The sequence below is a fragment of the Periplaneta americana genome, chromosome 2 (assembly GCF_040183065.1).
Source record: "Periplaneta americana isolate PAMFEO1 chromosome 2, P.americana_PAMFEO1_priV1, whole genome shotgun sequence".
In the NCBI taxonomy this organism is placed as follows: Eukaryota; Metazoa; Arthropoda; class Insecta; order Blattodea; family Blattidae; genus Periplaneta; species Periplaneta americana.
Window position 1 is genome coordinate 218645777 of NC_091118.1, and position 14701 is coordinate 218660477.

At 34.1% G+C, this 14701-nt stretch overlaps 1 protein-coding gene across 3 annotated transcripts in view; it reads left to right on the top strand.

Annotated features, from left to right (window-relative positions):
- Window positions 1-14701, top strand: part of LOC138695153 (uncharacterized) — a 61671-nt gene that overhangs the window by 33036 nt on the left and 13934 nt on the right. The window contains exon 10 of one of the 3 annotated variants that reach the window (XM_069819601.1): window positions 2664-2756. The exons of 1 other annotated variant lie outside the window; for it this stretch is intronic. In XM_069819601.1, coding sequence (XP_069675702.1) covers window positions 2664-2756 — 93 coding nt within the window. The remainder of the gene's footprint in view (window positions 1-2663; window positions 2757-14701) is intronic. One more of the 3 variants, XM_069819599.1, reaches the window with a different exon arrangement.

Here is a 14701-nt window from a genome sequence, read left to right on the forward strand (position 1 = left end):
CTCAGGTTCAATTCCTCGTTACTCCTTTTCATTTTATTGTGGTTCAAGATAGTATAATGTAATAATACAAAAAGAAAACCTAATACCAGTATTATGCAACTGGATTTTTCCAAACCTAATATTAAATTTATGTTATTTATATCGCTAAAGAACGATTACAATATAAATAACTAGAATATTATTTATACAGTATCACTAAAGAACGATAACAGAATATAAATGATAAATATCGGTTTGTTTAATTAATATAAGATATTATATAATACTTATTTAATTATCTAAATAAAATACAGATTATTTATATTGCGAAAGAACAATAACAATATAAATAACTTGAATATTATTTTATAATGCTAATGAAGGAAAACAGACTATAAATGATAACTTGAATATTATCTATATCGCTAAAGAACGATAACAATATAAAAAACGTGAATATTATTCATATTGGAATTTCACAGATTTATTACAGATATATTTAAGAAATTGTAGAAGAATAGTAATTAGTAACAGTGTCCTATTTATTCTTCTTGGAGCCAAATTTGTAACTTTTAAAAGTGTGGTTACTGTGTTGAAGTGTATGTGTTGCAACGGATGCTTGATTTGTTATGTATGTGAGTCAGTTATGGGATGCTTGATGTCGTCGCAATGTCGTAATTATAGTTTGATTGTGTTTGTATGACTATTGTGTATTAATTTATGATGTATGGTACGGAAGGCTGCGTATTTGTGTTATAGAAGTGTTACGTATGTGTGTTGTTAATGTTTTTGTATGTTTCAAATTGATACCTGATATTTATTTTGCAGTCGCAATGCCTAATTTACGGTTTGTTTATGTTTTGTTTGCATCGCGTAAGCTAATTTAATTTTCTTTTCTATTTCTCTTTATGCGTATCTTTTTTGTGTATGAAACTATAGCCCTAACATACATATGTAAAATAGGGCTAACCACCATTGGAGATACAATAATAATAATTATTGTTATTCATATCGTTATAAAACGATAACAGAATACAAATGATAACTTGAATTTTATTCATATCTCTAAAGAACGATAACAAAATATAAATAACGTGATATCCATAAAGAACGATAACTGAATATAAATGATAATTTGAATAGCATTTACATCGCTAAAGAACGATTAAAAAATAAAATGAAAACTTGAAGAAGGCCCGAACCCACAACCTTTGAATCATTAAACAAGCACTCTACCGCTGGCCTATGAGGCGCAGACATGGAACACTTTCATAGTTCAGGAACTGCTTGTACAAGCACATGCATCGTGTAACATCGCCGCGACCCGAAGTGGACTTTGAAAATATTCGCTGTTGACGAGTGCGGCCACTTTTTTTTTTGACAGCTGTACATTTCACTGAGACACATTTTAATTAATCAAACTAGTTTCTTGGGAATACCAAATTCAATAAGAATATCATATAAAACTTCTCTCTTAACCGAGTCATATGCATTTTTGAAAGCTATAAATAACTGATGCACTGTACCCTTATACTCCCATTTTTTCTCTATTATCTGTCGGATACAAAATATCTGATTAGTTGATCTATTACGCCTAAAACCACACTGATGATCCCCAATAATTTCATCTACATATGGAGTTAATCGTCTCAAAAGAATATTGGACAAAATTTTGTATGATGTCAACAAAAGTGATATTCCTCGAAAGTTACTACAGTTAGTCTTGTCCCCCTTCTTAAAGATAGGTACAAGTAAGTAATAAGTAGTAGTAGTAATATAGTAATAGCTTTATTTTGCCTAGCAGAGTTAAGACCATAAGGCCTTCTCTTTCACTCAGCCAAGTTTGAATCATACACATGAAATAGATAAGGAAAGTACAAAACAACACCTTAGAGATTATGTAGAATAAAGTAGAAAATTACATATAATCAAGATAAATTACATAATATAAGGGGACTATATAAATTTATAAGACATAAACTCGATGATTACATATATTATACCAATAACAGATGGGATACATAATGAGAATAGAAAAATGTGGATGATAACGAAATTACTAGAGATAGAATATACAGTTATATACGAATACGAGAATACTAAGAATAAAACTTTCTTGTTTCTGGCTACACTTGCCAGACTGTCATTTGTGCAGCTGGGATCTCAGTAGATATATCCACTGAAGCAAAGACTCGAAGAGTGGAGCTAATATTGACCTTTTACCTGTATAGTAAGTATGTTTAAAGAAATTTTGCCTGTCTCGTGTATCAATTTTTTATTGTCCATGTTTCAATATTAAATACAGAAATTCAGCAAATGTGGAATATCAAATATTTTGTAATACCAGCAATCATGCAGGCTGAGGAAATGGAATGATATAAACTAATGAAGAGAACTAATCCAATAGAATCACAACCATACATATGTGTAAAATGATTAAAGAAGAAGTCTGTAGAGACTATGTTGTAATGAGAGTCATAAAGTAATAGTAGTGTAATGATAAAGATAGTATTATTATTGCATTTAGGTCAATATATTGTACTGTAAAATTGTCAAAGCAAAATTAATTTTTTTAGCCAAGTGAAGTGAGTGGCATGCTTGCAATTAGTTTCGCAAAAGGAAAGCGAAGCTGAATTATAATTTTAACCGAAGTAGCTAGTTTGTGTTTGTATTGTCACCCACAGGTGGCGTCAGTCTCGTCACACCACCTTCTCTGATGATAAATGGTGACAATGTGGGTCCCATCCCTCCTGAGTACATAAGTACAGGTATGCATGGTATGTGAAATACAACAACTTGTTGTTTGTTCGTTTTGTATTATAAAGAACGAAGTTGTTTACAATCAGATAAGAATTTAAGTTATAATTTAATTACAATATATTCAAATTTTACTTAATTTTTATATATGCATTATCAAACTAGGTTCATCACAGTACAGGCTTTATTGTTCAATAATAAAATTACAAACATGGTGAACAGATATCCAAGTTATTATAGTGGATGCAGGATACTGTTTTGGACTCAGCCTGCACAACCTGATTCTCATGCATTGCAATAGTAGCCCTTACATTACAATTTTAACCACGTGCTAGGTATTGATGAACCTTAGTTTCATGTGCTGCAGAGCAATTTTGAAGCATGTTCTTACTCGTGCAGAATTGAACTGCATGTGGTGTGTGCATGAAGTGAAGTGTCAATGTGTTATGTTTGTGTAAGGAGATGACATAATTGTGACAATTGATCTTATTTCATTATTACAAACCTGGAAAATTGTGAAATGAGAGAGGGATTGTGCCCAAGTCTTTAGTCAGAAAGAGGGAAATGGGGATGAAATGTTCTGAATCATATCAAAGTTATCCTGATAAGTAAAGAAATTATTTGCACATCGATAGCAAGTTATTCAGCAATCTATTACTAAGGCTTAGTCGTAAGTTATCTAATGCGTAAGAGTACAAGCACAATGTATTCTTGCCTTGTGAAAGACTGCACATTACTTTACAAACTTCTACCTACCAGAAGGCCAGGTGTTCCCTCCCATTCTTTGTACAAGCTTGCAGCTTAATCAGTTGCAGACTGCTTAATATATATTTTAGACGTCTACTATTAAAGTAGAATATATTTCCAAATTTTTCGTAATTTTGTCTTCAGAATTTTTCTAGCTTTGTTCTCAAACATTCCTGAAGTGTAGTTCTAGTGTTCCATCTTCATTACAAACAGAACCCACAGGATATATTGCTAAATGGAAGTGATACAGATAGGCTTGTGTTACTATGTCTGTTTTCCCCTAGCAGCACAAGTAGTCACCTGTTTGAACATTCCATGGTACAGTTTTTTTAATAGAATAGAGATAGGCTATCTACCAGTTTTTATGTTATTTTAATTTTCTATCCATATATTTCTGGCTTAGATTGAACGCATTTCAGCCAAATTCTGCAGTTACACCTGTATGTGTAAGTCACTAGTGTATGCATCCTTATAAATCCTTTCTTTTTCTTGTATTGCCATTACTAGCTTCATGTCATCAAATTAAAATTGCAGAAGAAACATCAAACTAATCCTTAAATTTCAAAGATACTATCTGTTGGAATGGTTCAGCCTATAACTTATCAAAGTCTACCTATGGCTTAAATAATAGTCATACTTTAAGTTCTCATATTTATTTAGACTAACGTTTTCGACTAAAATTAGTCATCTTCAGGTCTATTTAGTAATTACAGTAAGATTTATGAACACATCTTAAATTGAAGGTCTACAAAGAATATATAGCAGATTTCCGAAACAGGAAAAAATCCAAATTCGCATCTCATCTAATCGATGAAGGCCATGAATTAACCAATATCAATAGTACATTAGATGTTTTAAAAACAATCAATAACAAAAACGTCAACACTGCAGATGAATACTTTATAGCTAAACATTTTAATAAAAATGTCCACTTACTCAGTGAACAGATCCTGAACATAAATAATTGCTTTACCGATTACATACCCCTAAGCTTAGGAATTAGATCTGCCAACCAAATATCCGGTTCTCTTTTGCGGTCAGTTTTATTGTAAAACCCATACGAGACAGTATATGAGCAACAGTCATGCAAACAACATTTCAGCACAGCATAAGTACTAAAAACATTCATTAGTGATTACATCATTGTTTTCATATAATTAATTAAAATACAAAATTTAATAAGAACTTGATCCTTTCAGAAAAACATAATCAGGCCAGAGCATCATGTTACCGAAATGACATAGCTAATGCTTACACACCATGTAGTTTATTAAAAAAACTTGCAAGCAATACACCAAACAAGAGACAACAATCGACATTAACGCTGCTCATAGCACGTTGAAAGTTCTTAAACTATTAAACAGAGCCAATTACAATCCATTTTTGCATTTTAAAAAGAACCAGTCGTAATAAATTAACTCTATGTTTTAAAAATTTAAACATGAGAAGTGCATCCAACATTACGATTTTATATTACCACAGGTAGCAATTCAAAATGTAATGCTTACATTATGCGGGGATTTTTTCCACCTACATATTACTGTCAAAAATTTGGGTATATTATGCGATATTTTCTATTGTGTGAATAAATACAGTATTATCTAGTGAATCTAACCAAATAATGACACTAAATCTTAAAAAGGTGATCTCATGTACAATGTATTTTATCCGAAAGTTAATAATAACACTGCAATTTATTAATATTTTAAACTTATATTAATAAATAAAAAAAAATGCATTTCTAGATATTGTGTAGCAATATATGTAGATAACAGAAAATATCACTACAGAAGCATATTTTTAGACTTCCAATAATTTAAGGTGTGTTCATAAAATGTTATTGTAATTACTAGAGCTGGAATTTCTATGCAATTTTACATATTTTTTTTTCCTTGCCATTTAGACGCTGGAAAAACATAAATGTCCACGAAAAACTACAGTATATTTAGGGTTATTGTAACTGAGTTTCTTTTTACATATTTGTAGGTATTTTACATATTGTTAGTGATACTATATCAAAGTACATATTTTTAGCATTTCCACATTCACATGTATGTAAATTGTGTGTGTTGAAATTCGAAACTCAAGTTCTGGCCATTGTCGCTTGCTGCAGTACGGGGATTAAGATGAGTGGCAGCCATTTAAAATGACGAGCACTGTAGGCAAAGAAACAGCTGCAGAAATATTCTCCTTTCATACTTCAGTACTAGTAATAAATAGCAATATCTGTGTACCGCCTTTATTCCTTTAAACAGTGAACAGTGAGACTATTCATTTGCATTTTGGTGTTTCCAGAAATATTTTCCTGAACAAATGAGATATGCCGTTCTCTTATGTTACTCTGGAAATTCCATCTCTACCCTTAAACACCATAAGCTTACGTAATCTTTATTATTTTGAAATGTCTCAAAGTAATTTTAGTTTCACTAAAACTGCTGAAGGCAACAGTAAGTGAACAATCGACATCAGTTTACTGTAGTGTGAGTATGGTGCTGGTCGCATCCTTGCTGGCTTCAAAGTTAAAATTATGGGTTGCAGTTGACGAGTCCTTTACAACTGACTATAAAATAGTGATTCGTCAAGCATGCAATAAATATCAGATGTTCCATGAAATTAGAGCTTCAACAGTATATGTTAAGTGCACTGCATAGAAAAAGCAAAGAAGTAAAAACTGTACTTTTAACACAGAATCTTCCCCTTCAAGTAACTCTTTTTGTAAGGATTTGTGCAGTGCAATGATTGCTCCCAATATTCCATGGTACAAACGTGAAATGCTGGAGTTCAGATCTTCCTTGGAAAGTGTATGTGTAAGTCTTGTGTAGGGAATGGGTGAGGATGATAATGATGAAGGGAGAAGGAGAAACCCAGTGCTGGCACGTAGCCTACTATTACTGTCAAATAGCACCAATGGCACCTCCAGGCTTAACGTTCCCATCCAACAGACGAATCACTATCAACAGCCTTCTCTTCATATGCACTGCAGAAAGATTTGGGATTTAACCCAGGCATATTGGTGCACAAGCTAGTGATTAGAAGTTGTGCACTGCCACCTCTCCTAATCCCGAGGAAAATCTGTGACCCGGCTGGTTTGGATGCAGACACGCTACCACAGAGCTTACTTGGTGCACTCCAATAAAATAATAAATTGGTATTAAATATGTGATTATTACGGTTTTTCACTTCCCCCCCAAAAAATAATGAGACACTGGATTATTCTAAGTCACAATAAAAGACACTGTGCATGATCAGAGACTCAAAGCACAGATACACAAGATAACGCGTAATTGAGTTACTTAAATTCACTCTATTTGGTTTGTTATTGAAACTCGCTTGAAAAACTGTAAAAAAAAATGTAAATATGTTGTAATATATATATATATATATATATATATAAATTGCGTAGTAACATCGAAATGGCCTTCATGATGAGTGACATGCTGTGCGCAGAAGACAGGTCTTCCTTCTCATCTCAATAGCTTAGGCGACTAAGGGTGCTATTCATAGACATTTCGCCAGCCCGCGCTACGAGCGTGCTAAACAGGATTCATATCATATCATATCGCTGACACTGGTTTATGAATACGAAAAAAGTTAGTTCGCTGATCATCCACCGAAAGCCCACGCTAAGAATGTCTATGAATAGGGCCCTAAAGCTTTTGTGTGTCATGGGGAGGAAGCAAGTTTGAGCCCTATATCTGTGAGTTTCTTTTATTTCTTTAATAATGTTAAAACAGAGTTTTACAGAATCCTGAGTTTACGTGGACGAGTGCAAGCACAATGGGATAGGTTTTCGATAAGTGCTAATGGTCTTAGACAATACAAAATTAAAAATTATATTGTAAGAAATTAATGAATACCTACATTATGAAAAATATTTATATTAAAAGTTAAGTAACTCTGGGACATATTTTAACAAATAATAATTATAATTTAGATTTTGCGATGTCATTGTAAATGGTGTAATATTTCTTTTTAATAATAACAATGACATTTAGAATGTTTTTTAAAACAAGCATTAAGCAACTGATTTTAAATAGCAATAAAAATTACATTTTAATATAAGCTGTATGTGCCACCAAGGCGAGATGAAGAGACAGCATTTATCCCAGAGTCTCAGTGCAGGCAGCTGCCTTTTTCAAAATACTGACAAACAATGCTATACCACGACAAGCATGACAGGATAATGGTGCTTGTCTTGGCTTATGTCTTCCGTCATTATCGTAATTCTTGTCGTCATCCATGTCTTTGTCATGGTCCTTACCTTAATCCTTGTTGTTTTTGTCGTGATTTTTATCATGATCCTTGTAGTCTTTGTCATGGTCCTTATCGTGATTTTCGTTGTCTTTGTTGTGGTACTTTTTGAGTCGTGGTCCTTGTCGTGTTCCTTATTGTGGTGCCTGCCTTGATACTTATCATTGTCCTTGTCATGGTCTTTATCATGGTTCCTCATCTTTATCATCATCCTTGTTATGTTTTCCATGATTCTTTATCGTGGTTGTGACCCATATTGTGTTCCTTGTCGTGATCCTTATTGTGACACTTCAGGCAGCCCATGTCGTTGTCTTTATTGTGATACCAGCTATTGTCTTTGTCTTTGTTTTGTCCTTGTGATTCTTGTCATGGTCGTAGTGCTTGTTGTCGTCCATGTCGTGATACTTATAATCGTTGTCTTTGTTGCCTTTCTCATAGTCTTTATCGTAGTCTTGGTCCTTATCGTAATCCTTATTGTGGTCTGTCATTGTCCTTGTAGTGGTCCATGTCGTGAGCTTATCGTGGTCATTTTCATTGTCCTTATAGTGGTCTTTATTATTTTCATTGTCCTTGTAGTGGTCCTTATCGTGGTCTTTGTCATTGTCCTAGTAGTGGTCCTTATTGGTCTTTCTTTGCAGTAGTCCTTATTGTGATGCTTATTGTCATTGTCATTTTTCTTCTAGTGGGTCATGTCGTGATCCTTATTGTGATCATGGTCATTGGCCTTGTAGTGGTCCTTATCGTATGCTTATTATTGCCATCATTGTCCTTGTAGTGGTCCTTATTGTGGTGCTTGTGCACATCGTGGTGCTTTGTTTTGTCACTGTTGAGTCATAATCTTTACCATAGTCCATGTCTTGATCCTTTCGTGATCCTTGTCTTTGTCCTTTTCTTGGTTTTTATAGTGGTCCTTGCTGTCTTTGTTCTGGCTCTTATCAAGGCCCTGTTTATTGTAATTGTCCTCATCATTCTTCTTCTTGTCTTTGTCATGGTTCTTATCTTGATTTTCCTGTGGTCTTTATCATGGTCCTTGCTGTCCATACCACGGTCCTTGTCTTTGTCCTTATAATAGTAGATGTCTTTTGTAGAGATCTTATCGTGGTCCTTGTTGATTTGATTTATTGATAAAAAAAGTCGTGGTATCACAGATACACAAACTCTAGTTTCCATAAATACATTTATATCATAAAAAGGGCGTTCGATTAGCCAGTCACGAAAAACACACCTAAATCTATTAAAATTAACAATATGTGCACTATAAGCAAGTTTATTAAACATAGACAATGCAATTGATGTAAACTATTGTTTAGACTTGGCTAATCTAACCCTAGGGGTCACAAGATGGTAATTATGTCTTATACCATAATGATGAATCTCACTATGTGGATAATAACTGTTTAAATTTGAATTAATTTTAATCAAACAATGGAAAATATACAAATTCACAACAATTAAAATTCTTTCAGAAATAAACAAACGTCTGCAGTGAGCATCAAAACCAAAAATCAGTCAAAATACGTATTGCCTTTTTTTTTTTGTGTGTGTGTGTTTGTCTGCAAAAGAAGTACTTCGCAAATCAAGATTTCGGGTATAATCTCCCTGTAAAGTTGATTTGAATAATTTCGAGGGAAAAATTGTTCCGGAGCCGGGTATCGAACCCGGGACCTTTGGTTTAACGTACCAACGCTTTACCACTGAGCTACCCGGGAACTCTAACCGACACCGATCCAATTTTTCCCTCTATATCCACAGACCTCAAAGTGGGCTGACAACCGTCAAGCAACCAATTTCGGGTGCACACTAACTCCGTGTGACTTAAATTGTGGTCACACGGAGTTAGTGTGCACTCGAAGTTGGTTGCTTGACGGTTGTCAGCCCACTTTGAGGTCTGTGGATATAGAGGGAAAAATTGGATCGGTGTCGGTTAGAGTTCCCGGGTAGCTCAGTGGTAAAGCGTTGGTACGTTAAACCAAAGGTCCCGGGTTCGATACCCGGCTCCGGAACAATTTTTCCCTCGAAATTATTCAAAAGAAGTACTTGGTCAATTTTCTGACAATTTCCCCACAAATGAATACCATAAGTAATAATGCTATTAAAAAAAAGCAAAGTACGAAGTTTTAAGAAATTCTTTAGGTACAAGGTATCTAAGTCCCCTTAATAAATAGATTACTCTTGACAATCTAATATACAGGTCATTAATATGACCTTCCCATGTTAACTTAGAGTCAAGAACAACACCCAAGAGTTTAACCTGTTGAAGGGTATTATTACATACCTCTCTACACAACAAAAATAAAATACTCTGAGTCTTATTGTTATTAAGGCAAAGATCATTAGCCATAAACCAAGAAGCAGCTTTATCAAAAGATTGAGTGATTGTTACTTTCAATTCATTCACATTCCTATCAGTCAAGTGTGGTATCATGTACAAATAAAAGAGATTCGATATCAGTATTAAATGGAAAATCATTGATCGTAATAAGAAATAACAAAGGTCCCAAAACAGAACCTTGGGGAACACCACACTGAACGGCAACAAGATTCAAGCAGCTTCCATTAAAATATACAGCTTGTTTACGATCACATAGATAAGTTCTAAACAAATCCAATTCCATATCTGAAACTCCATAATAATTTAATTTCCTAATCAAGATATCATGCGAAACACAGTCGAATGCTTTGGTAGGGGAGCGAGGGGATACATTGGACAGTTTATCTTATTAAATTTTTGTGCACTAAGCTTATTAATTAAAAAGATTCTTTCCACCTGGTTTTGATTTGTTGGACATCTGGCTGTCATTAAAAATTTAAATCATTTTCATATCAGTAAAACTGAAATCATTTGAATATATTTGAAGAAATACACTTTGTCCAGGGTATCCCCAGATATGGGGATACATTGGACAGGAATCAAAATATTTTGTGTACAGAAAAAAATGATCATACATGGTCTCTAGATTTCAAATACAATAATACTAACAAACTACAACTAAATTCACATATGTACAATCAATACAATACATTATTGGATACAAAATGGCATGAAATCGAAGTCAAAATAGGTAATATTTTCAAAACGCTTTTTGTTGTCTTTGATAGGTTCAGGTAACTTCAGCATAGTCTCCTCGTATGACACAAATGATACTGGCTCATCAGTTTCAATGAACCGATTTGAAGCGATCTGACGTTTGAAAAATTTCACATCATATCCATCCACGGCTCGATTAACAATTTGGGCTACATAATTTCTTGAAGTGTTTTTGCCACTAACTCTGACAATTACAAAATCGCCAGAATGTAGGGAGTAAATGGGTTCAACTTCATTTTCATGTGAGTCTTGATCTGAGTCACAGGTATTCTCACCAACTTCCTCTAAAGATGATGAAGACCTCTGACAAACTCTCCTCTTCTCTGCCTGTTTTCCCTTTGAGTTTTTACACTTCCGTTCTGCGATCTCATTTTTTTCTGGAGACTCTATTGCTATCATACAACGACCCCTTTTTCGCCCACAACAGGACAATTTGCGAGGTGGTTCTTTTGGAAAGGGCCTTACTTCTTCAGGACTGACATATGCATTTTCGGTTGTCGAAGATATTGGAGTTTCTAATGTTCTAGAGCTGACAACTGAAGTAATTATAGCATCTTCTACTTTAGATCCTGCTTGTTCTTCTGCAATTGATCCTGGAGAACTTTGATGGTTCAAAAGCACTGGAGGTGGGCGATCTGATACTACAGACGACAAGAAATGTTCATCGGAGAATATATTTCGGTCAAATGGAGAAATTCCACAAGATTTAAATCCCGATTTAATGTTTTCTGGGATTGCTGCTCTGTCCCATGCAGTTGCACTCATTCGTGGTAATTCAAAGACTGTCACACTTTCATTTGGATGACTAAGGTGCCAGGCGTTAACTGCTTCATTGAAGAATTTCTTGAAAGGACCAAACACTCAGCGGTCCAGGGGCTGGAGCTTATTGGATGTGTGTGGTGGAAGGGTCAAGATGGTAATGCCATTTCCCTTGCAATAATCTAGGCCTTCTACACTCAGGTGGGACTCATGATTATCCATGATCAGCAACACCGGATTTCCACTTGAACAACATACATTTTCTTTAAAAAATATCAAAACTTTCAAGAAATTTTCCGCTGTCATCCAACCTGACTTGTGGACAAGACCCAAAGCCCCTGTAGGTGCACCAGCCATCATGCTTGCTTTGTCAAAGCGAACGCGGGGGAATATCCACACAGGAGGTAAGGCATTCCCATTTGCGCAAATGATACCAACTTGTGTCATAAGTTCGCCCCGCTCCCTGGAAGTCACTTGTCCTACCTGTGTTTCACCTTTTTTGCGATTACTTTTACCACAGGTGGTACAGTGTTCAAGCCAGTCTCGTCTAAATTGAAAATCTGATGCGGCATGAATTTATGTCTCTGCAGCACAATGTCCAACTTATCAAAGAACTGGCCCACTGTTGCTCTATTGAATGCCTGCATTCTGGCTAGACTTGTAGCTTCTGGTGTTCTGATTGAGAGTGCTGGGTGTCTTTTCAAAAATGCTGATAACCAATCCAAACCAGCCTCCTTATTTGCTTCCCAAGATGTAGATGTTGTCATCAGTTCATTCTTTTTAGCATATTCGAAAGCCAATCGTCTTGTTTGTTTTGGTGTCAGCCCATAAAACATAGCTGAACATGACAACAAATAATCAGCGAGAGCTTCTTCCATGTGACCTGGAATTACTTGACGATTCTTAAAACTGGACTTGAAATTAATTGAATCAAACCCAACCTCCCTTGATTTCTTCACATACATTGCCAAGCGGGATTTTTTGACACCATGCTGTTCTGCAGAAGCTCGCAGAGATATATTATTATGTAATACATCATCAACTGCTGCTTTAATATCCACCTCAGACTCCTCACGATCTGTTTTTCTTGTGTAGACTCGAGGCATCTGCAGACAAATAAAGTAAATAGTTCATTGATCTAATGTAGACATATTTAAACAAATATAAAAAAGAATATTAATTTAAGGGGATACATTGGACATCACTGTCCAATATATCCCCATGTTCTGGTTTGGTACTTTTTTCCTTTTCTTTCACAAAGGATTTCAACCTCACTAAAGTATTATACATGAAATGAATTCTCATAATATCCACAAATATACAACGTTATAACTTGCACTATGATTTGAAAAGAAACTATTTAATAGAGAATAGCACTTACCTCAAGATTTACATCAAAATTACGAAAAACTGGAAAATGCTGCTGTTCGAAAATCTTCTTTGTACTTCTGGTCAAAAACACTGTACTTTCATAAGATATGAACAAATGAATATCTCTAGTCATTGATGCCAACATGGAAGGTCATATAGAGGGAAATTTGCATATGTCCATTGTATCCCCATGTCCACTGTATCCCCTCTCTCCCCTAAGGTCACAAAGAACTGCAAAAATATTATTGGATTTATCAAAACCAGATATTATAGAAGAAATCATATTCTCAAGGGCATCTATTGTAGAACTTCCTCTTCTAAACTCACATTGATTCTTAGTGAATAAATTATTACTTTCAAAATAATCGTACAATTGAAGTTGCATTACAGTTTCAATAATTTCAGCAAAAATAGGTACAATAGAAATGGGGCGATAATTCGCAGCCTGAGATGGCTCACCTTTCTTCAAGATGGGAATAACTTTAGATAACTTCAAAGATTGCGGAAATTTACCATTCATAAGACACTGATTGATACAAAACGTTAAAGGATCAATAATAAGATAAATAACACCCTGCATTATGTCAGCACTTATATCATAAATGTCTCCACATTTAGGATTTTTTAATTTATTGACTATAAGTAACACTTTGTCCCGTGAGACAAGTTTCCATTTAAAATGGTTACCAGACATGGTCGTATTCGCCAAAAAAGATAAGGACTGATGAGTGCAACTATTTACACTATTTTTGAGTGCTGTGACCGAGTTAAAATCCTCAGATTCAAGATTAATATAATTACTTCTACCACCAGAAGATCTATTATCATTAAAAATTTTCCATGCCGTTTTACACTTATTAGTAGAATTGTATATACAAGAAGCATTAAATCGTAATTTAGGTTGTTTAAGTGCACATTGCATTGGCATGTAAGCAGGATTAACATCGTAATGTATTGCCCACTGCATGAAATACACGATCTTTAAAAGCTTTCAAGTCATCAGTGTACCAATTTAATTTGTTATTTATGCCATATGAATGACTATGATTGGAACATTTCACAAGATTAAAAGGGAAATATGAATTAAAACAATGTAGAAACACTACTATAAATTTATCAAAAAAAAAACAAAAAAGGTTTTATCACGAAAAATATCAGACCATTGAATACCACTCAAAAGTTCTTTAAAATTAATAAAGTTATATTCACTAAAACAACGAAAATTCATAAGAATAGGAGATTCATTATTATGTACATTATTATTAATAATTTTAATATCACTACGAAGAGTATTGTGATCTGACAAAGGCACCTTAACAACATCTGTAGTAATTAAATCTCCATGTATATTAGTTAAAACATTATCAAGGCATGAATTGCCCCTTGTGACCTTTGTATTTGTAAGATAACAATCAAAAGATCTTAAAACATTAATTAATTGTGAAGATATAGCAGAATTATGTCATACATCAATATTAATATCACCACATATTACAATAGACATTTTTAATGATAAAAGGAATAAAATTAATTTATCAAGTTGTGTGAAAACATACTAGCATCACCTAAAGGAGAACGATATAAACTAAGATGATGTAAAATAAAAAAAAAAAATAATAGCAGAGGCCTCAAAGTGAATTTCAATACCACATTTATCAATATTTAATAACTGAAATAGACAACCTTCTTTTAAAAAAAACTGCAACACCACCATGAGAATGAACAGTCCTACAATAAACACTGGCACAA